A 26,677-nucleotide genomic window follows, 5' to 3' on the forward strand; every position below is an offset into this window, starting at 1 on the left:
TGAAGGTTGGGAGTGGTGTTTAATATTTCGTTAGCTAGAAGTGGCATCGGTCAAATGGTGAAAGTTGGGAGTATTAAAATCCGAGAACTCTAAAAAGCATTGAGAGAAATAAATTTGAAATAGATTGAAAATAGGTGAGAGGTCGTCTGACCACGAAAATGCAAGGGCAGCTACAATATTCAAAACAACTATGAATTTGTCTAGAAGATGTCTCAATTTCAACTGCCTTTCTCAAACCACCTTTCTATTTTCTATTACCCAACAACTTTATTATATATATACCTAAGATCTTATTACACTATTTGGAATAAATGAACAAGTATTCAATACTAGAAATCAAAAATAAGAAAAATATAAATCTTCTAATTTATTTTCATACACCAATAGATAATAATGCATGACATGTCTGGGGCCGTTTGAAACACATCAATGGAGCCATTAAGAGAGCTGACCGATTCAGATGCTTCATTTAGTATTTTTATGAATTTACCATCTAAGGGGCTTCATGACTGTTCAGAGGTTTCTTTTTAGTAAATCAAACATACTTTTATGCTAACAGAATCATACGCACCCTCTTAATAGAATCATTAAGGTAGCTACCAAACATTTTTATCTCTTCCCTACACATTTTTTAATATATATAGTCGAGTTTTTGAATTTCTTCGGTAAGAAAAGTAGAATTATAGATTTTAGCTCATGTGTAAAACCAGTAGTTTTCACCATATTTTTTATTTTATTGAAGGAAATAAAACAATTCATAGACAACCAAGTGTTTTTTTTAGAATTTGTGTTAGATACGACATTGTTTTCCCTTGAATAGAATTGAATAGAATTCTATTCAAGGGAAAACAATGTCGTATCTAGCACAAATTCTAAAAAAAACACTTGAAGTAGAATCTATAAATAAATTCATTTCAAAATAAATTAGCCTACCCTAAACTTGTGATAGCTACAAAATAAATTCATTTCAAAACTTTAAGACATTGTCAAAAATATTATTTAAAATGAAATGACGTTTGCTTAACTAATAGTAGCCTTGCACCAACACAAAAGTGTGTTTAAATAACATACTTTTAGTTCTACAAAGTGAGTGACCTGAAAATTTCATCAGTTGACGTAAAAATAGTCATCTTACTAGCATATACCTGATACTTGACCGTAATTCTATTCGAATAATGTTTTCTTTCATTGCACATCACCTCGATACATGTCACACATGGCTTCCATCAATCCACGCGTCCACCTCGAGTCTTCCATCATTATCCAGTGACAGACAAATGTAGTTAAGGTAATTACATATGTCGCCTTCTTGCTTTCAAATTTCATCTCATAACATCTAACTTTAAATAATACATGTATTATTTGCATCAAAAGCAATTCTACAGTGTTACAAAACTCAATCTCGCCTTGCGTACTAAAGTCACCAAAAGTGGACTTGCATAAAACCAAAAAACAAAAGATTTTAGAACAACAGCAACCCCCATGTGCCATGTTCCCAAACCTTGCTATAACAGCCTGTATGTTTACTTACTAACCAATGATTCTGCGGTCATCGACAAAAATAACGTAAGCCTCAAGACATGTAACCAATGCACTTTGTCCCTACCAAAAAACCCTGCCTACATGGCAGTACCAAAGTTGCCAGAAACTGCATATTATATAGTATGAACTCAACTTTTGAGTCTTTTACAGACTTTGGGCACCAATAGGCATCCGCAAGACGCCAAGTCAAACTATCAAGAAGAGCCCAAAATCGCGTATCCAATGATACAGTTACAAACAAGCAAAAGCACTTTCACCTGGCAAAATAAATAATATTTTAAATTGGAGAAATCACATGAAAAGCCATTTGGCATCGTTGAATATGCTTTTTTACTAAGCTAATTGATTGACCGATTAGTCTTACACTGATGCGAGCATTACACGGTTCAGAATATAATTTATCCGGTCTAGTGATCGGTTATGGTTTATTCTGTTCCAGTCCAAAACCTATTAAAATTCCCAGTTCATGTGCTTGTTCGTCATTGGTTTCAGAGTTAATTCGGAATCAGGTCTAAACCCCTGAAATCCGATCCATCAGAACCTAGATATAGTTTATCCAGAACTGTTCTTGTTTCTATATTTGCGCATTTACAGTACGATCCAGCTTTGGCCTGATAATAACCCCTACTGAAAGTGCATCCAACTTTGTGCGGACATATTACGTACACATCATCCAATAAAAACCACACTCAACTAAGCAAAGCCCGGTTAGCACAATATGGTTTGACACACTAAATAACTAGCTTCCACATTACCAAATCACCCTCGTTTTATAAACAATCTAACTTAGTCACACAATTAACAAATCAAGAGCACATATTGCACAACAAAAACCATCTCCTTCAACATGTCTTATGACCTCAAAAACTTATTAGCAATAGCTGCTATCCAAGCTCTATCTTTATTACTATATGCATAATTAATGCTAGACGCCAACAAGACAAATCCTGTACTTGCTTCATCTTTATCTTGGTTTTTAATCACGGGCAAAACCAAAACAGAACGCGTACCTTCAGGAAGCATACCCCAGAGCTCAAAATCTGTAACGTTGACCGAATTTGACTAAATTTAAATCAATAAAATATTAGTTTATATCTACTCAACGGTATGATACTTTACCTGATCTCTTAGGAAAATAAAGCGTGTCGGTCAAATTAGCGAGGCCAACATGCCGAATTTGTTCTTTAAACCAGTCAATCGCTCGGTCTTTTGATATATCCATATTTTTGGGTGTGTTCCAGTAACCACGTACGCACAGTACATCATTGACGGTTATAAGCTAGATCAATAATAAGAGAATAAGCGTGTCAAAAATCGCACTTGTCGGTTTGTGGTTATGAGTTATTCATCAATGTTTTGACATTTTGAATACCACAGAAATACTGTTTGTGTTACGCAATAAAGTATACGATCCCCATGCTAAATCCTCTCTACTTGTATCGGATATATCGGGTGACATGGCGAAGATTTGCTCAGCACCTTCCGGAATGCTTGCTTTAACCACCGGACTAGCACCCTGCATAATGCTAACTCATTTAAGAGATCATTCGATTTTGTTAACAGCATAACAAAATTACACCAAAAATAATCAATTTTGATAAGCATGCTGGTTTCGATATCAAATTATAGCAATTCGCCATGTGTAATTCAGTTTTCGTATATGTTATACATCAAAACCAAAACCAAAACCAAAACCGAACCATATTTTTCAGTCAATCAGTTACTTCATTTAATTATGTTACATGACTTAATCGAACCATGACCGAATAAACCAATTCGACCTAACAGAGCAACTAACCGATTAACTGAAAATTGCGGTTCAGGCTTAACAGAATCATGCGTTAATTGTCCTGTTCGGTTAATCCGGTTATTTCATTTGCTCACACGTAACTAATGTTATGTTGTACCTTAAGAAACTGGCCGATGTAAGGAAGCGTGACGGAGAATGCTGCCAAAGAAAGACCTAGAACCTCCGTTCTCTGAAATCCATCATGAAATTAAACAAAAACAACACGAAAATTAGGGGAAAAGTAATGATTAACGTTTTATAAACTTTTGATTACATAATTCAAAGTAGGCATGTAAACGAACAAAACATTCAATGAACTGCCCACGAACCGTTTGGCGTTGTGTTCGTTTAATTAAACAAACGAACATCAACACATGTTTCGTTTGTTCATTTATGTTAGTAAAAACTCGTTTATGTTTTGTTTCGTTTGTTCATATATGTTCGTTTATCTTTGTTCAATTATGTTCATTTATGATCGTGAACTATTCTTGTAGATGCTAAACGAACGAACACGAACATGTTCATTTCTAAACGAACGTACATGAACAATTGCATGCCAACTGCTTGTGAAAAATTTAGGGGAAAAGTGATAATTATCGTTTAACAAACGCCAGATTACGTATTTGGGACCATAATCCGTACAATTCAAAGACTATATAGCATTTTTAAAATTGCACACCAAGTGTTTGTGAAAGGTCCTGAGTGATCAAAACTGCAATAAATGACTCACAAGCTGTGCCGGGGTGGGATTTGAACTGGCGAAGTGATTCAAAACAAGAAGAGATCCAAAAGCGTAGCCAATCCATCTGGGCAAGTAAGATTCATCCAACCCAGGAATGCCTAAAGTGAAGCGAAGGACGGATAAATTGAGCTGTTGGTTTTGGTTTTGAGAGCAGGTTATTTTGGATGATAATTTTTTTGTTGGGTATTTGGGAGTGTGATTACAAGGCCTGTAGATGAATTTGGGTGCAAAACTAGTGAGGAAGAGACTACAGGTGTGGCTCATTTTCAGCGTTTTCTGATAATAATAATAATAATAATAATAATAATAAGCGAAGATTGTGTATAATAGACCGGTTTTGGATTGATATCGGGTCGGGTTGTAAACCAATTTGGAACCGGGTTTTTTTATATTGCGTCTTTGGCTGGCAGTTTCGATCCAAACCGAACGGCGTACTGTCAGCCGTTCGTAGATTGGGTGGGCTGTTTTGTGCCCATTTCAATCTTTTCACTTGTTCATAATTCATTAATCGATTGTTGATATGGAATATGAATTTGAAGCTTGCTCGGAAAAGCTCCTTTGAAATCAGTTTATTTGTAAACGAGATGAGCAAGCTCGACTCAGTTTATAAACGAGCCTAACCGTAGCCAAGGCACTCGTTAGTGTGCTGGCTTGGCTTGTTGAAATTGAAGTCAAAATTTTCAACATATATAAATTATAAACCAGATTTATACCAAAATTTTAATATAAATTATAAATTATGCGTTATGTGTATCCTAAGAAGACTTATAATACATATATTAGTATGTGTATGAATACAAAATTAATTTAAGAAAAAAAAAAGAGAGTAAAAAGCTAGCAGAGTAGAGCTTTTTACGAGTGAAACTAAAGCTTAGCATTTCATATCATCAAGATAAACGATACTTTCCCAAGCCCAATCGTCTTGTTTACGGGCCTAGCAGTTGAGGGATTTGAATTTTAAATATGAGAACTTCTCTTTTGACTATGAAAACATATTTCCATAAATTAGTTGTTACCATATGTACGAAACTACCTTCTTAACCTCGAAACATTCATATAAGTTATAACCCATCCATAATGAGATGAAGTAATTGGACAACTAGAACAGTCAGCAGCCCATTTTTGGCATTTTTATTTTTGAGCTAGTTGGTCCGGGAGTGCAAATATCAGCATAGAATCTGATATACCATTTCAACCAAAGTACAAAGTGCAAATGTCAACACAGCATCTTATATAGTATATACCATTCAATTTCAATAAGATTACCATTTCGGGCTCAACCGTAATAGAAGGGCCGTCCTCAGTACTGTCACCTCATCGCCTAATCCAAGTGTCAGGTCGGGCTTAATGTTTCACGGGTCGTTCATTTCAGATCATGATAACACATACCATATACTGTTAACATGAAGAGGACCCTAATATCAATTATTTGTAAGTCCACATACAATACTATAATCTCATCATCTAAACCGGAAACGAGACGGGCTAAATATCATTTTTTCCAAGCCCCTAATACTTGCAGTGAATGAACAGAACCGAGACGGGCTGCTACTTGCCTCACCTCTGGATTTCACATGCGAACCGCAACACTCAGCATTCGGGTAGTATTTCAGTGCGCACTTTCCACTCGGGCCAATAATATCCACATCAAATGCAGGTGAAAGCGGTTGTCCAACTACTTGAACATGTGACACACTGCAAGAATTAAACTTAATCACACACGGATTTATCAATTTTTAATATTGAATTTTCAATTTTCACATGTGAATATATTTTAATAAGGTGATGCAGAGCATACCAAATATAGTATTTTTCATCCATTTCTTGTTTCTTAACCCGACCCAACAACTCAATCTGCAAGTACCCACCAATACATAGAGCGGGTTGAGGTAGCTTAAACTTTTGCATGCAGCTTTCCTGTTTACATTAACAGTATTAACGAACGGTTCACAAACGCAAACGAACGCACAAAACTGAACATAGACGAACAAACATAATTGAGCTGAAAAGTTATTTAAACTATACTAAGTTGTAATGGGTCAAACAATCTAAATCAATATATTAACGAACTAATTTAAACAAACATAAATGAACGCAAACGAACGTTCACGAACATAAATAAACGAACAAGACATGTGATCATGTTCGTCCATTTAACTACATTAACAAAACATGTTGTTCATGTTCATTTGCTTATTAAAATAAAACAAACTTCCTGCAGAATGGTTCACAACTTGTTCACTGATCATTCGATTTGTTTACGAACCTATCTATACTTTGCTGTTTAGCTTAAAACGCCTAAATCTTTAATAAGTTTTAGCAGTTATTAATAACTGATAAGAATCCAACTCACTTGTGCCATTGGAAACAATGGTGACGTGTACGTCCACACAACATTCTCAGAAATAGACCTCAAAAGAGGCGAAGGCTCGTCTTTCATATTCTTTTCAAATTCATAACCAGGCTTCCAATGTCCCAACCGAAACCGCACAGCTTTTGCAGAGTAAATAGGAAAACCAAACTGAAATGCACAGCATCCAGCCCCTCACACCACCAATATTGTCCGCTTTGCCCACAAAGAGCTCACGGATTTGTTTTTGGTTGCCCAGATGGAGACTTCCCAGGAGGTCACCCATCCTGCTACTACTCCCACCTGAGCACGCTTAACTATGGATCTCTCTTCTCGTCCACTACCATTAAGCCCAAAACGCGTTGGTGATTTAAGAGGCAGAACATTTACTTATGAACCAAGGATCTCTCTTGTCCACAGCCAGTGTGGGATTCGCCTAGGGTGTTACAAAAAATATGCTGGAAAACCGACAAAAACTTTATCAGCAAACATTCACAACATAATAATAAACTATTTGACAGATTTTGTCGAATTATGGTTAAACCTTGAAACGGTTGGATATTAATCTCAGTGATCACACATAAACTTGCAGTCAGTTTATACACTAGTGTTTCAGGGATCATTGGATCAACTTCGCCTTTACTTGACCAATAAGAGGGCCGTTGGTCAACCCTGTCGCCTGGTTCTAATGTGTGATGGATGCTTTCTTGAGGGTAATTATCGGTGCTAGATGCAGCAATTGCCTCTGATATGCAATCTTTTCTTATAAATGAGGTGAATCCGCGGGCTACATGCGCATACACTATATGCTCACTTTCCAAGCATGACCTATTTCGTATAGGCTTTATCCTGTCATTCACTTCTATGACATGACTAACCCTTGATACTTCAGGAAACATTCGAATGCAAAGGTGTTTAAAAATATCATTTGTGATGGCTGCATCCAAAATAAGAATATGTAAAATCGTTTATATGTCAAAATCAGCAGGGTATATCTTTATAGCTAAATTTAGGCCTATAAATGAACCAAACGTTTAGTAAACCGCTCGGCAAGAAGTTCGTTTAATTAATACACGAACGAAAACGGACATGAACACATTTTGTGAACCGTTTGCTTTTAATTGGTCTAGACTCTAGTAGCTTGATATTCACGTTTACTTTTAATTGGTGCTCATTCAATTATGTCCGTTCATCTATGTTCAGTTATGTTTGCTTATCTTCGTCCGCGAATGATTAATTTATATTGTTAACGAATGGAAATAAAAACAAGAAAACTCCGTTTGATTAATTATTCGTACCGGTTTGCTCATTTGGTTAATGCTGGATGAACAAACATGAACATGCAGCGTTCGTGTTCGTTCGGTTCGTTTACAGGCCTTATACTGATGCAAAGAGTTAACAAGTTACCAAACTGACGCCAAGAGGTTGAAACAGCAGTGGCACGAACAAGATCAGCAGGGTTGTCCACACATATTAATATCTTTATCGACATATCTGCTCCAAGCCATTGTATAAAATCACAGGAATCCTCCATTCGAGTGATATATATCTCTGCAATTCTGCCCAAAATTTCCTGCTATATGTAATCTTCTATATATAATAAATAAATATAATATAGGACACATATCTGCTTTATAGGCCACCGAAAAGTTGGTTTTCCCGAATTTCTCTCCTAAATACCAAATGCCATGTGTACACTTCTATTGAAGTCTAGATTTTGATTTCTCGTCACTATTTTCTATTAATAATAATGATTTTCTTTAATATGGTAAATAAGTATTAGAAAAATATATCTTTTTATTTAAAGCTAATTTAAGACCCATGTACCACACAGATAAATCATGAAAATACAATATTTAATAAACAACCGGTATACAAACACTGTTCATTGTACACTATTAGGACATGTTTGCCATTGATTTAATTAGACCTTCAAAAACCTGACTGTACAGAATGCTAGCAATGAAAGTTAAAACTTTGTATATGACACTGATATATTGTTTGTTCAATTTGAATTATGATCGGTACTAAATAGTATGGAAGATACGAAGCACTATTAAGCTTATAAATTTTTATATATAGCAAAATTTTATGAGCATACAAGGGACTTTAAATTTAAATCTCAGTAAATGTATATATAATGAATAACGTTTTTTTTTTTTTTAATAAAATAAGAGATCACTAAGACACTTAATAAACGCATACTTGCATATACAATAGGAATTAGAAACGTAGCAAATTAGCAATCATAGGTAAAAGTTTGCGAAGATGAAATAATCACATGAAAGTTATAATATAACTCGGGTGTAGGGAAACAAATAGATGATGAAATCGTACCTTTGCGACGCACCGGATCGGAAGACGAAAACCGTCGGAGACGACGGAGGTTTTTGTTTTGTAGGTGGTGAGGTGATGATGTTTGATGTGAGGAGTGAAAGACAAATAACAAGGGAAAGGAAATCAATTATTTGATGTCAACGTTGTCATTAAAACCAATTTGTGTCTGTGTGATCTTTTCATTCGATGCCACTAAAATACATAAATAGTAATACACAATTTTCTTTTTATTTCTTATGCCCAACAATTTTCTGGCTGGGGGTGTATATTTAGTTATTAAGTTGCACATTTTTTAAAGTTGGTTCTTTAGCAAGTCCCAAGAAATACTTCTACGGGTGCGCTCAAGTTGTTGATGTCGAGTTTCGCATGTAAAAAGACTTTGGTCCGTTTCATCTTATGATACCAACCGGGTTGATGGGAACCAACTTAAATCAAGGCTATAGAGAGCTTATGATGTCAATTTCGAGAAGCATGCTTCAGACGGTAACGAGATTTCTGAGTCGACAAACTTTGAGTAATTTTAATATAGAATTCTTCCTCTAAGTCTCAATGCAGAAACACATTATTCATGCAGAGTTGATGTATTACCTAGTCATGTTTAGCTTCAATAGCAAGAAACATTCTCACATCAATACCACATCTAAGTAAAACCTTTACACCAAACATGCTTTATATATCTCAATTGCAATATTAGGTTTGTATTTTATTTTGTATACCCACTTAGAGAGCAAGGTTAAAATAAGAAATAGATTTTTCTTAAGAAGTGTAAGAAGGAATCTGAATCGTTAGATGCAATTAATATAATAAACAGGGGTAAGATGGTAATCAACCAAATCTTTTAATTATAGATTAAATCAGAATTATTAATGTGATCCCCAAAATTTTGCTAATATTCTGGACATGATGGACAATTTTTGCTAATGGATAAAGGAAATTATAATCATAATCAAACAATATATAGAACAACAATCTAAACTCACAAATTAAATTCCAAAAAGGCAAAATCCAAACAAGAAACACTCAATAGGTTGATTTGAAGTGAAATTAAGCATCTGTGACACACCCCGCCTTCGGGCCTAGGCGTGTGACTTACAGTTGGTACCACTTTTGTCAATTTATCAAAGTTCACAACGAAAAATGTTAATTTAAAATATTCATTTTCATAACAAAGGGAATTAAATACCCTTGATTGTTTTACAAAATTTACTTGTTTAAAAACAAGTTTTAATATATGCATCATTACAAAATTAGCTGAGCCATCAACTGCATTCTATGCCTAGTGATCTTTCTATCTCCACTGGCATACCCATCTCTATACCTTACTCTTGATTACCTGAAAACAGTTTGAAAATACGTCAGCTATATGCTGATGAATACGCTGACTCAATAAAACATTTTCACAATTCGTAATGACACAACACCAATAGTGTTCAACGACTCAGTGGGTCTCAATCTCATCTCATCGGAACTAAACATACACACAAACAACATAATCGGATTTCACTCGCCCTAGAGACAGTCACTTGCCTCATGGTCAATATGTCTGTAGTGTGCCCACTACAGTACATATATGTAAGTATCCAGACACATGTGTATTTTAGCCTGAGTGTTTAGTACTACCTTGTATCAAAACGTTTTAGAGGATTTGAACCAACCCTCATGTAAATATTTTCATAACTCTTTTACATATGGATAACAGTCCATAGTTTTAAAAGTAAGTACATAGACGTATTTACGTCATAAAACATTTCACACTATAAAAAGGGTTTGACGTATTCACCTTATAATCAATGTGTCTCACTGATAATTGCCTGATCTTTATCTCGGACCTATAGTACGAAAATAACATTTTATAAATAACTAGATCTACAATCTAGCTACAGACCTTAAGTCTATTAACATAACCATTACCGTGATATTCATTTCATTTTATAAAACATTTATATACTACGTTTCTTTATCATGAAGAAACGTATATATATTCCATTTATTCATCCATAAGATATATCTTTATGATAAAGAATAATATTTTATTCATACCTTTATCTTATGAAAGCTACATTTCACTTAATATCTGATCAAGGTATAGACTATACCCTCGACTAGGGTCTAAGCTATATATAATAAAATAATCGGGCAGAACCCCTACCTTGTGTGGCTTATCTATGAAATGCATAAACTTCACGTGGGCAACGCTCCTACTTGCACGTACTTCTAGGCAACGAGCGTGTCGGGAATGATGGAATTTTGGCACGAAAACCAAGGTAAAGTGTGTGTGATGTGATGGAGACTTCATCCCCATGGCTGCCTATTTATAGTCAGAATTTGTGCATCTTCGCGTATCGCAAAGTTGCTTCGCGATGCGCGAAGGACAAATGTAGCCGCAATTATTATTATATTCCTTCGCGTATTGCGAAGTTGCTCAATAGCTTTGCTGAGTCAACCACTAGACCTGCCACGTGTCAGCACCGGATGAGGTTACTTCATGCATCTTCGCGTATCGCGAAGGTGCTAAATTTTCATTTTCAGTCCCTGGTCTTTGGTAGCTTGTCACATCTTGATCATATCTTAAAAAAATACTAAAGCGGCCCTTATGCGGCTCACGGCGATGCGAGCGTGCGAAGTGCAAAGTGCGCCATCAAAACGCCACATTACGCCCATCGCCCGAATCCGTGTGTGTGCGCGTCGGGTGCTTCGCACCCTCCGCTAAGACTAGTGAGAGTGGTTAGTCACATAAGAACATTATCATGGAAAACTCCTTTCTTATAAAGTGCTTTCAATTCTTTCCCACTTTCCATGTGGGATGGAGTTTCCTTACTTATTCCCTTAGCATAAAAATGCCTTCATTTCTTTATCTTATTTTCCCCATTACTTATTTCATGAATATTTTTAGTCCTTTATCTTTATAAACTTGTCAAATTTGGACCTAAATTTTGTGGGTGTTACAATCTGTAAACTGAATATGTTGAATTTGGACACCACCACCGCCCCTGCACTATGATAGCCTGAGTCGTGAGTTTCGTCCTTGTTCGAACAGCACCACCACCAACGCCGCCCCTACTCGCCAATGCCGCTGCATTTCCGGCCACCCACCTCGAGTCAACGCCATCACTGCACCATCGTATGAAACCCTAATCCCCAATTTCCATTAACAAAACTTTACGTCACCAGCAACAAATCTTCCTTCACTAATCGTTCCTCCATATTTCTAATTACAGAAAGCAAAGCTATCTACACATATCTATATTTGCTTGGTTCCGATTATGAGGAAGTTCCCGTCATACATAAGTTCGATCAACACAGATATGGATTTACGTGGTGGTGGTGGTGATAGGCGTGAGGGGTTGTGATAGGCGGTGAATACCCCGGTGATGATGGTTGCCGGAGGTCGGGTCGCGGCTGGTGATGTGGAGGTGAGTTTGATGGATGAGAGAGAGAGAGAGAGTGTGTGTTGATCTTTTATGGGTATATATATAAGTGTGTTTTTGTTCTTGGTGTTCTTAGTATTCTTGATGTTCTTGATGTTGTGTTCTAAATATGAATTAATATTTGGTATTGTGTTTTAAAACACACTGTAATATAAATTACGATGTGTTTTTGGTGTTGTAATTTAATTTTGTTTCCATATATAATATAATACATTGGACGAATATGCCCTTAGAGTATTATAAAATAAGAATTAAAAAAAAAACGCACCGCCTAAAAACACACTTTCCATCTAAACCATCAGATCATCAAATCTAAGGCACCAGATTACTTCTTACACTTTTAGACACATTACACTTCTTATTATAACTCCCCCCCCCCCCCAATAATTAAGGGCTCGTTTGCCATCTTATGGGTTTTCTAAAGTCCACGTTTCTTTCTTTTCGGAACTTTTGTACTTCTAGGTGGTCTAGGGGACCTCTGTATTTGTAGGTGGTTTGCTTACTCTTTTGTAAAACTGGATAACTCGTAAGGAGGGGTCGCGGGTTTAACCACCAACTATAAACTCGCAAGGGGGGGGGGGCGGAGTTTAAAGCGAATCTGACAAAAGTTTTCAACTTGCAAGGGGGGCAACGAGGTTTGAATACATCAAATCACTTTCAGAAATCACCCATGTTTTTATTTCCTGCATATGTTTTGATATATCGGATCTTTCTCAACAAAGATTCCCCAAATGAGATTATTTAAAAAAAGAAAACAATATGGGGTCACAGGTTTCTCCAAAAACTTTTATAAATAACTTTCACAAAAAAAATAAAAACATCTTTTGTTTTCTTTTTTATTATTTATAAACACACCAGAGTCCGTTGTATGCTTCAAATAAGTTAACCAACATAACATATCACTATACTCAGTGGCAGAGCCATAAATTTTTTCCTATTGTTGTGGGATTTTTCGGCGTCAAGGTTTTCGAACCCGAATGGGTCAGGTCAGGTCGGTCAGATAGATAAAATGCAATATCACTACCATAACAAAGCATGTCGTCAACATTCAATAAGATACAAAATCATAATAAATAAAAAAAGATATTATATATTATAATTGTCCATGGATATATAAAGGAGTTCTTGATAGAGGCAATGCCATTTTGTAACCACCATTGCCTTGCAAATTTGCTTTTGGTTGCGAGGTGATCCTGATACGATTTCCACCTAAGCGCTTAACTGTGAAATTCTCCTCTCATTCACTACCATTAAGCGCCAAAAATGCGTTATGATGGGGAAGGTATCCACCTCCTTATAAACGAGGATTTGTTCTTCTAAATCGATGCGATATGCACCATCTACCCCCATAGGGTTCCAACGTCCTCGTGGGACCTAACACCACCGATCTGGCTCTGATACCATCTGTAACAGTCAGCTACTACCGCGTCATAATATTGTCCGCCTTTAGTCAGGACGAACCACCATCACCTCACGAATTTGCTTTTGGTTGGCATGTGAAGACTTCTTAGGAGGTCACTCAACCTGATACAACTTTCAACTGAGCACGTTTAACTATGAAATTCTTCTCTTATCCACTACCATTAAGCGCTCAAAACGCGTTATGATGGAAATGTCTCCACATTCTTATAAATAATATTTAATTCTCCTCCTCAACCGATATGGGATGGCACACGTCTCTACTCATAAAAAAATTACACCAATTAAGAATATCCAATAACAAAATTGAATGTCTAATCGTTGATAAACTTAACTAGGAAGACAATTTTACGTACCACATCTTGGCTTATATGTAAAATATGATATTTGATACAATTTAAACATTTTCATAACCAAATTACTTATCTGATAGCGTATAAAATTAATCCTCACGTGTCTTAAAAAAATAAGAGAATTGCATGTCACCATACTAGGTTAGGTTTATTGGGACAAATGAACACCGAATCTAAGGCCAAACCGCCTTTCTGGTGAGTACAATCAATTTGAGTCATTGAGAAGTTTATTTTTGTGGGTTTATACGAATCTGTAATGACAAAATCACCAACATGACACCGTAACCATTTTCCTGACTCGTTTAGAAAATGTTGGGATGTAGCATGCTCGCCATTGGATACAGAAAAGTGAAACCGAACAGGTTTAATGTTCCAACCATGAACTTGTTGAGTCGTCTTGTATTGCCCTTTGGGTGGTCTACCGAGTTGGAGACGAAAGAAAAGGCTATAGCTCCCAACTGGAAATTCAAACTCCAGGTTGCCTTCGACTTCTAACCACCATATTTGATGGAGATACGCAATCGTGTGAAATCTGCAATTTGTAGATAATGAAATTCTTTAATCAAATGTTTCAATGCCGTTGTAAGATAAATGACCTTTTATTTTACGTAATAAAAGTATACATTATTTAATTTATTTAAGAGTATTTCATATCTTGTACGAAATGTATAGTTTGGAGTGCGGTTTTCACTTTGGAACAAATCCTTTATAAAACGTGAGATGGAATGCAAATAATTGTTTTGAGATAGTCAACTTTGGAATCTCTTTTTCTATGTACTAAATTAATTACTAATGTTATGTAAATAAAGAAAATATTGAAGAAAGCCTTTAACGTCCCACTTTTGATCTGATCGAAATAGTTACCAACAAATTACAGATGACTGGGCATAGATTTTCTTTTAAACAATTTTTACGAAGAGGAACTATTATTGTATAAAGAAATTAATTATATATTCATTTTTGTTAACGGCAAGATGTTTTATTAATCATATAAATGTTCATTTCGAATTTTCGATGTCAATCCACTGGGAGCAAGTTGTCCGATATTATTAAGTATTGTCAATTCACAAATACATTAATTATTTAAAGAGGAAAGTGAATATTAGGTTGTTATGTATATAACTTAGATGCGAAACCTATCAAAACGACGTAGTTTTGATTAAACCTTAAAATAAATTTTAATCATAATAATGTCACTTCATCAATTTCGTTGGGTGACTTAATTAATTCACATATATCATTGTGATACTCGTATTCCGGAATGAAACATCATTGATTGAAATCAAATAATAGATTTGAAAAACGATGAAAAAACAATGATAATCAATTTGGTGAGCGTGCAGCATATGGACTTTGAGAACAATCAGAATCAAAGTAGAAAAATTTATTCACAGTTCATTATTTAAATCTTTAATTATTAACTAGCAGGTATTGATTTTAATATAAATTGTATACAAATTGATATTCTGATATTGAAGGCTATGTTCTTCATAATCCAAAAAAAGAAAACATAGAACTCATTCCCAATTCTTAGATAAATAATTAATTGATTTTGGTTCGTAATCCAAATCGGAACATGAAATGCATTCCCAATTCATATTTAGGTGACTTGCAAAACTGATGGAATAAATAAGAATTATTAGGATAAGAATTTATTTTTAATTAGAGTTAGTCAAAACTACGTCGTTTTGATGGGTTTCGCATCTAAGTTATATGCATAACAGCCCCATATTTACTTTCCCCTTATTTAAAACCACACATATACCTTCTTATTGTGATTTGAAAAATAAATTTGGGAAAATGTTGTCTATTTCTAGTTAGTGTATATAAGAGTGTTAGAAATGTACACTAATTTATTACAAGTAATTATATGTGTTGTTGCATAAAACACAATGTAAAACACATGTAAAACACATGTAAAGGTGTGAGTTAAGAAGGTTATGTAAAACGTCAATTAATTTGAAATTGCCATATTCATAGCTAGTTATTGGTTAATCTTGATTAGTTGATTAGATTGTTATTTATAGTCCATTACGTTCATTATCACACTTTAGAATTACTATACGGTATAATAACTTGATCAGATGCTAAACCATGCAAATAATGTTAACTATTTCTAGTAATTAGTTATCATTTGACTCATAATCAATTATGTAAATAGTCAGATTTATGAAAAAGAAAAACTATAACAGCTCGATCTTCAAGATATATATTAAAAACTGATCATAAATAAATAAGCGCCTTTCAATTTCAACATTTTTTTAATACCCGAAAATAACTCGATCGATCTATATAAATTTGAGGTGCGCTCAAGCTAGTGAATCGCATTCTCGAGTCAATCTCATGTATCAAGCTTTAGTTATATTATATTATTTCACAAATTGGCATACGTAATTAAATAATAATAATAATGAAATTGACAAAAATCTAAAGTAATTGTTAAGTTTGAGCTTTATTTAGCTTGATCCAGCTATAGTAGAATTCTAAAATCAAGCCAAAACTTGATTCTAAACAATCTTTAACTCGAGTATACTTATTTCAATTCCAGAAAACTTATTGGTTCCGTGAGTCCATTATTATCACCGTGATAAAGCTAATGTGGAGGAGTGAGGAAAGTAAAATCTATAAATGTTTTTGAATAGTCATGTAAAAAAGAATCAATTAAAGTAAATTTGTTAAGTATTATATTAAAATTATATAAACCTTGATTGCAAGGAGGGGATATGGCTCCAATATCTACGATCATCAATGCCTGTTATCTTCATCCCCTTCCATGAAACCAGCATGCAGATCCCTCCTCTTTCTTTCTCCATCCATACTTCCTACAACACCAAACATCCATTAATTGTGTACGTGTTCAATTTTCTAGTTTTTTGTGGTGTGAAACAAGTATATATATAATAAGTATAATTTGTGGTGTGAAACAAGTACAATTTTCTAGTTTTATAGTCTATATATAATATAGATAAAGATCATACCTTTGTACCACTAGAGAACCGAACAAGACAACACAATCCAGCATAAATGTCTTTCTTTCCCAAACATAGGGAACTCCCTTCATAAAACATAAGTTTCTCAGCAAGACTTCGATAATTTTCGGGCAATTTCGGTTCCCATATAAAATCAGCTGACGATGCCTGGTGGAAAACTCGATTGACTCTTGCCAAGTTACATATATCCATTGGATCTAAACAAGCGAGAACCATAGCCAGACAATTCTCTGGTAAGTCTCCGAGATTGAGGGGCAGGGGCAGTGGTTCCCTGCCCCTCGTCGGATATCTGTCCGTGTGGGTCGTCGAAAACCCAGACTCCATTTAGAAGAAAATAGTGATATGTTGTGACGGTTATGTAAGAAAGAGTGTATATATGTGAAAAGTTGAAGAAGTTATAGGCCAATGTGGATCACGCTTTGTTATTATATTCACATGCATAGGGTATATACCTATTATTATTTTATAAGGTTTTGGATATCGTAATCAAGAAAAATCTTATTTAATTCATGAGAGTGGATCGTTTTCATTTATATTTTGGTATATAAAAATTAATGCCAGTATTTGGGTATCGTGTCAAGTTTATATTTAAAGCACACTTGTTTGTTTGGTAGTTTTTATTCAAATAATTGAAACTTTTGAACAATTGATAATAGGATGTTCTTGGAATTTTTTGTGGCGTTGATAGCTGAAAGATAAGGGTACATGCACCGATCAGCCGGTGTCCCGATGATTGAGTGCTATGTGCCTTATGTCCAAGGCTTGATGCAAAACTACTATCGAGCCGGGGGTCTCACCGGAAGCAGCCTCTCTATCCCTATGGGGTAGAGGTAAGGCTGCCTACATCTTACCCTCCTCAGACCCTACCATAGCTTTGCTATTGGTGGGATATACTGAGTACGATGATGATGATGATGTTCTTGGAATTTTTTGAGGAGTCGACCGAAGAAAAGATGAACGTAAAAACGTTGAAAAATGGGTTACATGAGAGGTAGAGGATAGAGATTTTGTGTTTTTAGGTGTTTAAAACACTACTAGAAAATGACTTAGTTTCCTATGACGGTTTTTGTTAGAAATTTGTTTTCCAACAATTTTCTCACAAAAAGCTTTGTGGGGAAAACACATGTTGGAAAAATCAATTCCAACATTTTACCTATAACTTTCCTACAAAATTGCTACCAAAGTATGTTGCAAAGTTGCTACAAATTTCCTACTTTATATATTAACTAGTTTTAGAGCCCGTGTCACACACGGGATAATTTAAATTATAAAATTATAAGTAAAACAAATAATTACATAGCGTATATGAAAAAAAAAATGTATTACATCTATACTTGTATCTATATAATGTGTACATAAATTGATTTTATTTATATCACAAAATTATTTTTTAAATGAACTTAATAAAAAAAATGTTTGTGCAAAAACGTACCCGAGAATATCTTTCTATTGAAAAATTCATTCTCGGTGCCATACATGTATAATTGAAAGACTTTTGGTTATGAACCAATTTCGGAAATAAAGCTTCTCATACGATAATAGTTCTAACCACTCAGTCTAAATATAAAAGGAGCGTTACCTTTATTGATATTTATCAGTTTACCACTCATTAAAGGAAAGTATAACATTAAATTGTAACAATGGATGTTCTTCACGAGCTATGTTTTTCTGAGCTACACCATAAAAAAGATTCTGATAAGTTTCAGAGGGCTTCTCGACTTTGTCATAATGACAACATAAAAAATAACATGTTTCCCATACAACGTTCTGATCACCATTGAAGGAAAAATTAATGTTAACATAAATATTTCAAAATTGATAAAAGTTAAGAAGCATTAATAGGCATGGGGTGGTATGTCGAAAGCATTTACAGTCTTTTCTTACATTTTAATAGTTGAGGGAAAAATAGTCGGTTTTCCAAATTCCGAACCTTTTGATTATTTTTAAAAATGCCCTTAAAAATAAATTTGAAACCCGAATCATGTTTAAAATTCTAACTTTCATACTTTTGACATTTCAAAGTCAATACTTTGAATCCATAACAAATTTGACGATAAATCTATTTTGCATTTTCAAACTTTTAAAAATACTCAAAATTTTCATTTTTAACCCGTAACAAATTTTGACCTAAATGTAGTTAACTTGTACCAAATAATCTACTTACCAACTTTTGACCCATAATATCAAATTTAAGTTCCTTAAAAAACCTGAAACAATTTTCATTTGAGAAATATGATTTGTTGTTGATATATGAAATACACCAAGTATTTTGAACTATGTAGTAAAATAATATGTTAATATTTATATTTACAAAAATATATAGAAATATAGTGTGATAGAAAAGTGAATAATTATTGATTTATTACATATATTAGGGTATTTTGGAGGGAAAAAATTATAAGAATTAACCAAAATATGAAGTGTTCACATTTATTTTACTTTATTAGAATAGATAGATTTTTATTTTTCTAATTTCCTACAAGTTCAAGTAAAAGTATACACCATACATAGCACAAATAATTATATTTATATTAATTCCAAACAGTTTTCCAACGAAAATAAAAAATGTTATTGATAAATGTAACTTTTGTTGGGGGAGTTAAGCAATTTCCTACAAAAGATCGTGTATTTGTTGCAATACGGTAGTAATCAGGGCTAATTATTTTTCTTTTTCTCTTTTTTTTCCCGTGTAATTTGTTAGAATTAGACGTAGTAAATTTTTGTATATAAACTTCTCAATCACATTTCCATTTATGTTATTTTAATTAATGTATTAATTGATAACTTGTTGAGGTAGGATCCGCTTGATAGATATGGATTGGTCATGCATGTTGTCTTACCTGTTAACGCCATCATCCCATTGAAATTTGAATACACCGAATAAAATATTTAATACTCTGTACAAAGTTTGGTTAAAAATTGATTAAAAAAAAGGAAACAGGGGCGCACACGCGCTGAGCCGTTCATGATCACTGTATGGGGAGTTTGTCTAGGCTCGTTGAGCCTTAACGAGCCTTTCTATTTTTTTAGTTTTACCTATTTTGTACTTCCATGTATTAATTTCACATGGCACTGCCGAGATCGAGCTGAGTTTTAACTCGTTTAAGTTGCTACACGAGCTTTGACTCATTTAACCCGTTTAAGTTGCTACACGAGCTTTGACTCATTTAAGGTTTCTCAAAAAATATATAAAATAATGAAAAACACATATAAACGAATTAATAAGTAAGAAGCGAGCCAAACTCAAGTTTGAAAAAACAACTCACGAGTCGAGCTCGAGCTATAAAAGAAGAGTTCGAACGAGCCGAGCTCGAGCTTAGTCAAGCTAGCTCGGGCTTGCTCGGCTCGTTTACACCCTAAAAAAGGAAAAACCACAATTTTTAGGCAAACATATATATGTATTTCAGAAGTTTTCTTTTTCGAAAGGAGACCTCGTACGCCCTCCATCGCAGATAATGCTGGGTAACTCAAGCTCCCGAATGCTAACTGCAATAAACCCAATTGTTATTGGATTCAAACTTGAGACCTTATGGTCTCCAGCTAAATCTTTATTTCCCCTTTAATATAAGTTAAACTAAAGCTACATTTTATGATATTAGAAAAAAGAGACTGACATAGATCAAAATGTACTTTTCTTTTTCATTTTAATTTAGTTTATCTGTATAGCTTTTCGATGTATTTAATTAGTTAAATAATAATATCACATTATTAACGCCATAATTTTCTATGATGTTATGTTAAAGAAACACCCACATGAATCATGTGAAACCCATATAGTTTGTAATTTTTCAACGGCCGGCCTACCAAATTCACCTTCTAACAAAAAGGTCAAAACCTAAATGGGAATTTGACTTGGGTAGAATTCAATTTATAATCGATTAGGTGAGCACACATATCAGGTTTTAGCATGTTTAATTTGAAGTATTTTCATAAACAAATATATGTTTTAGCACACTATGATTCATTTATGTATTCACCAAAATTTTATTGCTCCTAAAGGTTATCTTTTATCAATATTCATGAAAACATGTCGAATTTCAACAATGTAAAGCATGCACACCACCTAAAGCCAATTGGCCCAGCGGTAGGACCATGACTTTTATTATGAGAGGTTGGGGGTTTAAATCTCATCTGTAGCAATTTGTTTTGAGTTGTGCCAAGGAGTTTTCCCGGTTTTGGGTTTCCTCTTGGATGTGTGGGTTGGGTTACCATGTTTGGGCAAAAAGATGATTCATTTTTCAGGGGGGTCTCAGGTTTTTGTGCCTTTGTTGTTAAAAAAGAAAAGAAGCATGCACAGGCGCACAGCCCAAAAAGGACCTCAAATTCTTAAGGCCGAATAAGTAAAAAAAAAAAGAATGCGGCCCAGAAAAGTCTAAATACATTGCACTATTGCAACCCAAACAAATCTAAATACATTTCAGCTAAAAAAGAAACTAGAGCCCGGATTCCTATAGGCCGAATAAATGAAAACAAAAAAGAATGCAGCCCAAAATGCTAAATGCATTGCAGCCCAAAAAAGGTCTATATGCATTGCAGCTCAAAAATAAAACTAGAGCCCAAAATAGTCTTAACTGCATTGCATGCAATTAGAGGTGTGGAAAAAACCCGGTTTTGGCTCTGATCCATAACCGGATCCGGTCTACCCTACCCGCGAGTACGAACTAGGTATTGGTTCCTCATAAAAGTCGTACTCAGACCCATCGGAACCAGTTCCACTTTACCCAATCAAAACCTCGGCCCAACACGATCAAACCCCCATAAAAACCCAGCAAAAGAAACCCATTCAAATAGCCAATCATGCCCGGAATCGATTCCTACCGGACTCGGTTCTTGACTTTTGTTAACCATGCCCGAAACTGCTTCCTACCCGGACCTGCTTCCTAAAAATACCCAATTCGTGCACCTCTAAAGGCAATAGTTACAAACTTGCATCCATTTTCATGAACCAGTTCGACCCAAGGCGGCAAGGCCCAAACCAATTTCTTGATTGACTTGTCACTTCATCGACCAGACCAAACCAAGACCGGCCTAACATGCATGTATTGTCCAACCAACCTATGACTCTTAAAGATAATCTCTAATCACCACAATTTAAACTAAATTTGGTATAGAAAAAGACATCAAATTTGTTCACATCAACCATTTACATTAATCTTCTTTTATGAACTGATTTATATTTTCTTTGTTATTTATTTTAAATATATTTTAATAGTAAGATATACACATACTATTTTAAATAAATTATATTACTATAATCCATTATTTACGCACTTTCAAGCTAAAATGAAAGTGTTGAAAATTGCCAAACTGGGAAAAAAAATATTGAATGTTGAAATTGAAACCCTAATTGATGGATTTCAGATTGACAACTAGCCAACATTCATAGGCTGTTTGACGAGTTGTTCAAGTTAAGCATCTACTACGGTGCTACCTTCTTAGGTTAGCTCTTCATCCACAGATACACTTGATGTTTACAAGTAATGTATGAACCGGTTAATACATGTTTTCTGTTAATTACAATAATTCTTACATTGTAAAATTTTTATTTCATCAAGCAAACCTAGTTTTGGGAAATATGTAAAAATCCCAAAATTGATTACCATTTTCTAAAATTAAGTGATTATAAATAGAAACCAATAAAAATTACATTTCGGAGTAATATTTAAAAAACTACTCTTTAATAAAAACTATAAGTTTTGTCACTTTTACTCTCACATTTAATCTTATAAATTTTAATAAATTTGTGATAATATAATAATACTTACAATTAATTCCTACGATTTATGGTTTAAAATTTTTTTAATTTAATATTTACTTATTATTTTTTTTTGCAAATATAAAAAAAGTATAATTATTTCTTTAGTCATAAAAAGTGTTATTAAATATATATAAATTTACTAAAAGTTAAATTTAAAGTATAAACTTTATTACATTTGTATGATCATCAAATTTTGCTAAATTTGCTATATATATATATATATATATATATATGTATAATATTGTTTCGTATCTTCCATACCAGTTAGTACCAATAATTATAATTCAAATTGAACAGATCTTTATCATGCAAACATTATATATATATTAGATATCATACATAAATTCATTAAGTTTCATTGCTAGCATTTTGCACGGTTAAGGTTTTGAAGATCTAACTAAATCAATGGCAAATAGGTACGAATTACGATTTAAATTCTCTTATGATAGATTTTAACAATAAATGATATTGCTACGAAATTAAGAATTCGCTATTTATAACTTTTCTAAATAAGCTTATTAATAATAATTTTAAGGGTATTTTCTTACTTTTCGGTTTATTTAATTTTTGTTAAATACTGAAAACTATAAACAAAAATGTATTGCTTATTTTAATTTTTTTGTAAAGACTGTTGTACAAGACTGTGTATTAATAGTATTTGATATTCTATTATTTATTGTATATTAATTATTTATTAGATATTGTTTTTATAAATTACCTGTATAATATACGGGTCTCAGGCTAGTATTATAACAACTAGCTTTTGCACCCGTGTATTACACGAGTTTTGTCAAATTATAAAGATAAATAAGGTCTGCTATTTTAATTGTGATTCTCAAAATACTTGTGAATTAATTTAATGTAGACTTAATGGAAAAAACAAACAGAGTTAACGAAAAGTACTAAAATAGCATGATTTTGGAAACACCAAGTGTTGATTTTCAAGAAATGAAAAAAAAAATGTACTAAAGTTGTGTAGATAGTTAAACCTTAGGTATAAAAATGACACTTGATTCAATAATGAATATAATCCACACTATGTTATAACGCATTTGACAAAATGGTTTTGACCCATTAATAGCTAGAATGAATAAGATGAGAGATTATGAATTAGGTTAATGTGAACATGACACCTAAGATTTAACATTTTTTTTTTATTAGAATTGTAAGATAAGATAAGATAAGATAAGATGTAAGATAAGATAAAAGAATGAATATGTATAAGCATTTGAGTATTTGACACGGACAACTGCTCTTTTTAATAATATATAATATTAAAATCTTTTTGATAAATTTACCCTTTCAAATTTTGTCTCAGAATAAATTTTTTTAATACTATAATTTAATCGAAGACTAAATAGGGTTATTACTTGTAGGCGCTGTCTATGTAAACTTTATCAACGTCCCTCCATGAATAGATATACTATATGTTTACACGAAACATCTTATTAAGTATATCCATAGTCATCATGTGTTATACAAATATACAATTAAGGTTATAAAGTTAAGACAAAATAAATTAAAATATATCCTTATTAATATAGATAGCATTATTCGAGACTATAAAAGAAATTGTAAAAAATATATGATCAGTAACTAACAATTATATATCAATATATTTTTATAACTTCTGTAAAAATGTATTAAATATAAGGAAATTATACTAATAGATTACCATAGAGTGTGATTCAAAACTGACCATTGAATAAGAATCCAACATTGATTCTCAGTCTTTCGATAAGCCTTCTTCTTCAGTGCGGTTCTCTCATACACTCCTCCTGTTAACTTCCCACTCCCCTTATGTAATCATCGCCTCCGCTCAATCAGCCATCGCGGCCTCCCAATCAACAGTCACCGCTGCTCAATCGGCCGTCTCCGCACATTGGCACCAAGATGAATAAAAAAACTGCTGACAACCTCTCCTTATATTCATTCATGGTCAATTGGGTGTTAATTTCAGGTAATGTAACTGCGAGTTGTGATTTTTGGATGTGTTTTCTTATTTTAAACCCTTCAGACTTCGAAACATGGCTCCAATCCAACAATAGTTCCGCTATTCCGATCACATTGCCTCCATCAGACGATACCAGATACTTACTTTCTTTTCTTTTCAACTCCGCCCAATGAGGTATTATATATCATTCAGAATTTGATTATTATTGTTTTAATGTTACATGCATTTTCGTTTTTTTGTTGGTTTTGATTGTATCTTTGGATTTATTCAAATTATATGCATGCTGCAAATGTAGGTGATCAAATCATTAGTACAGAAGTCAAGTGCAATGCGCTAAAAACTGGTCAGTGCCATTGATGCCACATTGGAGCAGATCGATTGAGTAATCTAATTTGCCATGCCTTCAAGTAATGGGACTGATTACTACCGTGAGAATATTTAATTTGGATGGCAGCGACCCTGAGGTGATATTAATTTCTGCATCAGGTTTACAATATTGTTTTGATTACATAAACACTCTTATATCTTTATATACTGGAATGATGAATCAGGTATCTTTTTTTATGTTATTTCTTCCTCAGATGTGTGGTAATGGAGTTCGTTTCTTTGCAAAGTTTATTTCATATCTCAATAACTTAGTGGAAGGCAAAGGTATATTTGAGTTTTTTTATGTTACATGTGACATATTCGGTTTTTCATTTAACCTTTTGCATACAAGTTGCATGTTTTTTGAACTGCAAACAAAATACTGTGTATATTCAAGTGAAATTTAGTAGTTGGATGTGGATCTTTAGTTGTTTCAATTTAATCATTCTATGTTTCTTTTTTTTTTTTTTTTTTTTTTTTGTGGTGGAATTTGCAGTTTTCCTGTTCATGCTGGTGCTGGATTGATCATACCCGTGGTACAACCTGATGGGAAGGTAGCTTTATTGAACCAATTTTATTATGATTAGTACTTTTTTGCTGATGAAGGTAACGATAAGTTTTGATGAAGATAATATGCCCTTTTTTTTGTAACAATGGATGAACTCTCGTAGATGTAGTTGAACTGTTCACTAACTTTAATGTGTAAATTGATGCAAGAGTTTACATGGGAAATGCACAGACAATTTTCCATCTTTCATTTATTACTTAATTAGAAAGACAATAATGACTGTTTAGAAACTGATGGTTTTGTTCTTAATTAATTATCATGAACACGAGATAAAGGAGTTTGCATCTACAGAACGAAGAGCAGAAGATGAACGTGCTGTACACTATGATAACAAGATGGTTTGGATCACCTTCACTTTTGCTTTTTTTATATGCTCTTATTTTTTATTTTTTTATTTAGTATACAATGTTATAATTTCTCACAATAATAGGATGCAATTGTAAGGTAAGTTGAACTAGAACGCCGAGCTTCCAATGCACCCACAACCTTAACCAACATTGAGGTATCATGGAGATGCATTTTTTTTTTTCACTGTCATACCTACGTTTGACATACCTATTTGGGAAATTCTTTAATCTTATAATGGGTTGAGACTATCAGTATTTTTATAATATTTAATCCATTTAAAATTTAAGTTTTAATTCCCTAACTACATATTCTTTTGTTGACACGATACAAAGGCATGAGAGTCTCTTAGTTATCTGAGCGTAACATGTGTTGTTTTCTAAAAACATTTCTTTTGTGTTCAATTAGTGTTTGGAAAGACACTTCGAGTCTTGTCTGGATAGAATAAGCTTATACTTAGTGTTTCATCATATCATGTTTCTTCAACTTTTTTAGGAAGATGACATTTATTTTCAGAATAAATATAATTTTGTCAAATACCATCCACAATTGTTATTGTATAGGCTTAAATGAGTTTAACGTTGTCGAGTTTAGATAATAAATGTCATAATGATTTTTTGTTTGTTTTCTGAAATAGCTTGCTGGGTATTAGGTCTTTTAGCTACTCGTTTCACCGTTGTTAAAGCCTCACCAATCCCCTTAGGGAGAAAATGCAGAAATGAATGCAGGAGAAAAA

General features: G+C 33.6%; 2 protein-coding genes and 1 pseudogene across 3 annotated transcripts; all 3 read right to left on the minus strand.

Moving 5' to 3' along the window:
- Window positions 1-2,388: 2,388 nt before the first annotated feature.
- LOC143532786 (protein COFACTOR ASSEMBLY OF COMPLEX C SUBUNIT B CCB2, chloroplastic-like) lies at window positions 2,389-4,337 on the minus strand. The gene is made up of 5 exons (XM_077027733.1): window positions 4,062-4,337; window positions 3,450-3,521; window positions 2,915-3,058; window positions 2,662-2,821; window positions 2,389-2,582 (listed from the first exon to the last, which is right to left on the minus strand). The coding sequence occupies exons 1-5, from the start codon at window positions 4,335-4,337 to the stop codon at window positions 2,395-2,397; spliced, it is 840 nt and encodes a 279-aa protein (XP_076883848.1). The 3' UTR covers window positions 2,389-2,394.
- Window positions 4,338-5,320: 983 nt separating this feature from the next.
- On the minus strand, window positions 5,321-8,161 carry LOC143532815 (F-box protein At4g00755-like). The gene is made up of 5 exons (XM_077027753.1): window positions 7,831-8,161; window positions 6,968-7,360; window positions 6,427-6,617; window positions 5,872-5,990; window positions 5,321-5,768 (listed from the first exon to the last, which is right to left on the minus strand). Exons 1-5 carry the CDS (start codon window positions 7,955-7,957, stop codon window positions 5,534-5,536), a joined length of 1,065 nt encoding a protein of 354 aa, XP_076883868.1. The 5' UTR covers window positions 7,958-8,161; the 3' UTR covers window positions 5,321-5,533.
- A 5,816-nt stretch (window positions 8,162-13,977) lies between these two features.
- On the minus strand, window positions 13,978-17,274 carry LOC143532788 (F-box protein PP2-A11 pseudogene; annotated as a pseudogene). Its single transcript, XR_013135247.1, has 3 exons — window positions 16,939-17,274; window positions 16,664-16,782; window positions 13,978-14,492 (listed from the first exon to the last, which is right to left on the minus strand). The product of XR_013135247.1 is annotated as an F-box protein PP2-A11 pseudogene (transcript).
- Window positions 17,275-26,677: the final 9,403 nt, after the last annotated feature.

The sequence above is a fragment of the Bidens hawaiensis genome, unplaced genomic scaffold (genome assembly GCF_021521415.1).
Source record: "Bidens hawaiensis isolate Kalapana, Puna unplaced genomic scaffold, B.hawaiensis_p1.1 tig00009543_1, whole genome shotgun sequence".
NCBI classification, from domain to species: Eukaryota; Viridiplantae; Streptophyta; class Magnoliopsida; order Asterales; family Asteraceae; genus Bidens; species Bidens hawaiensis.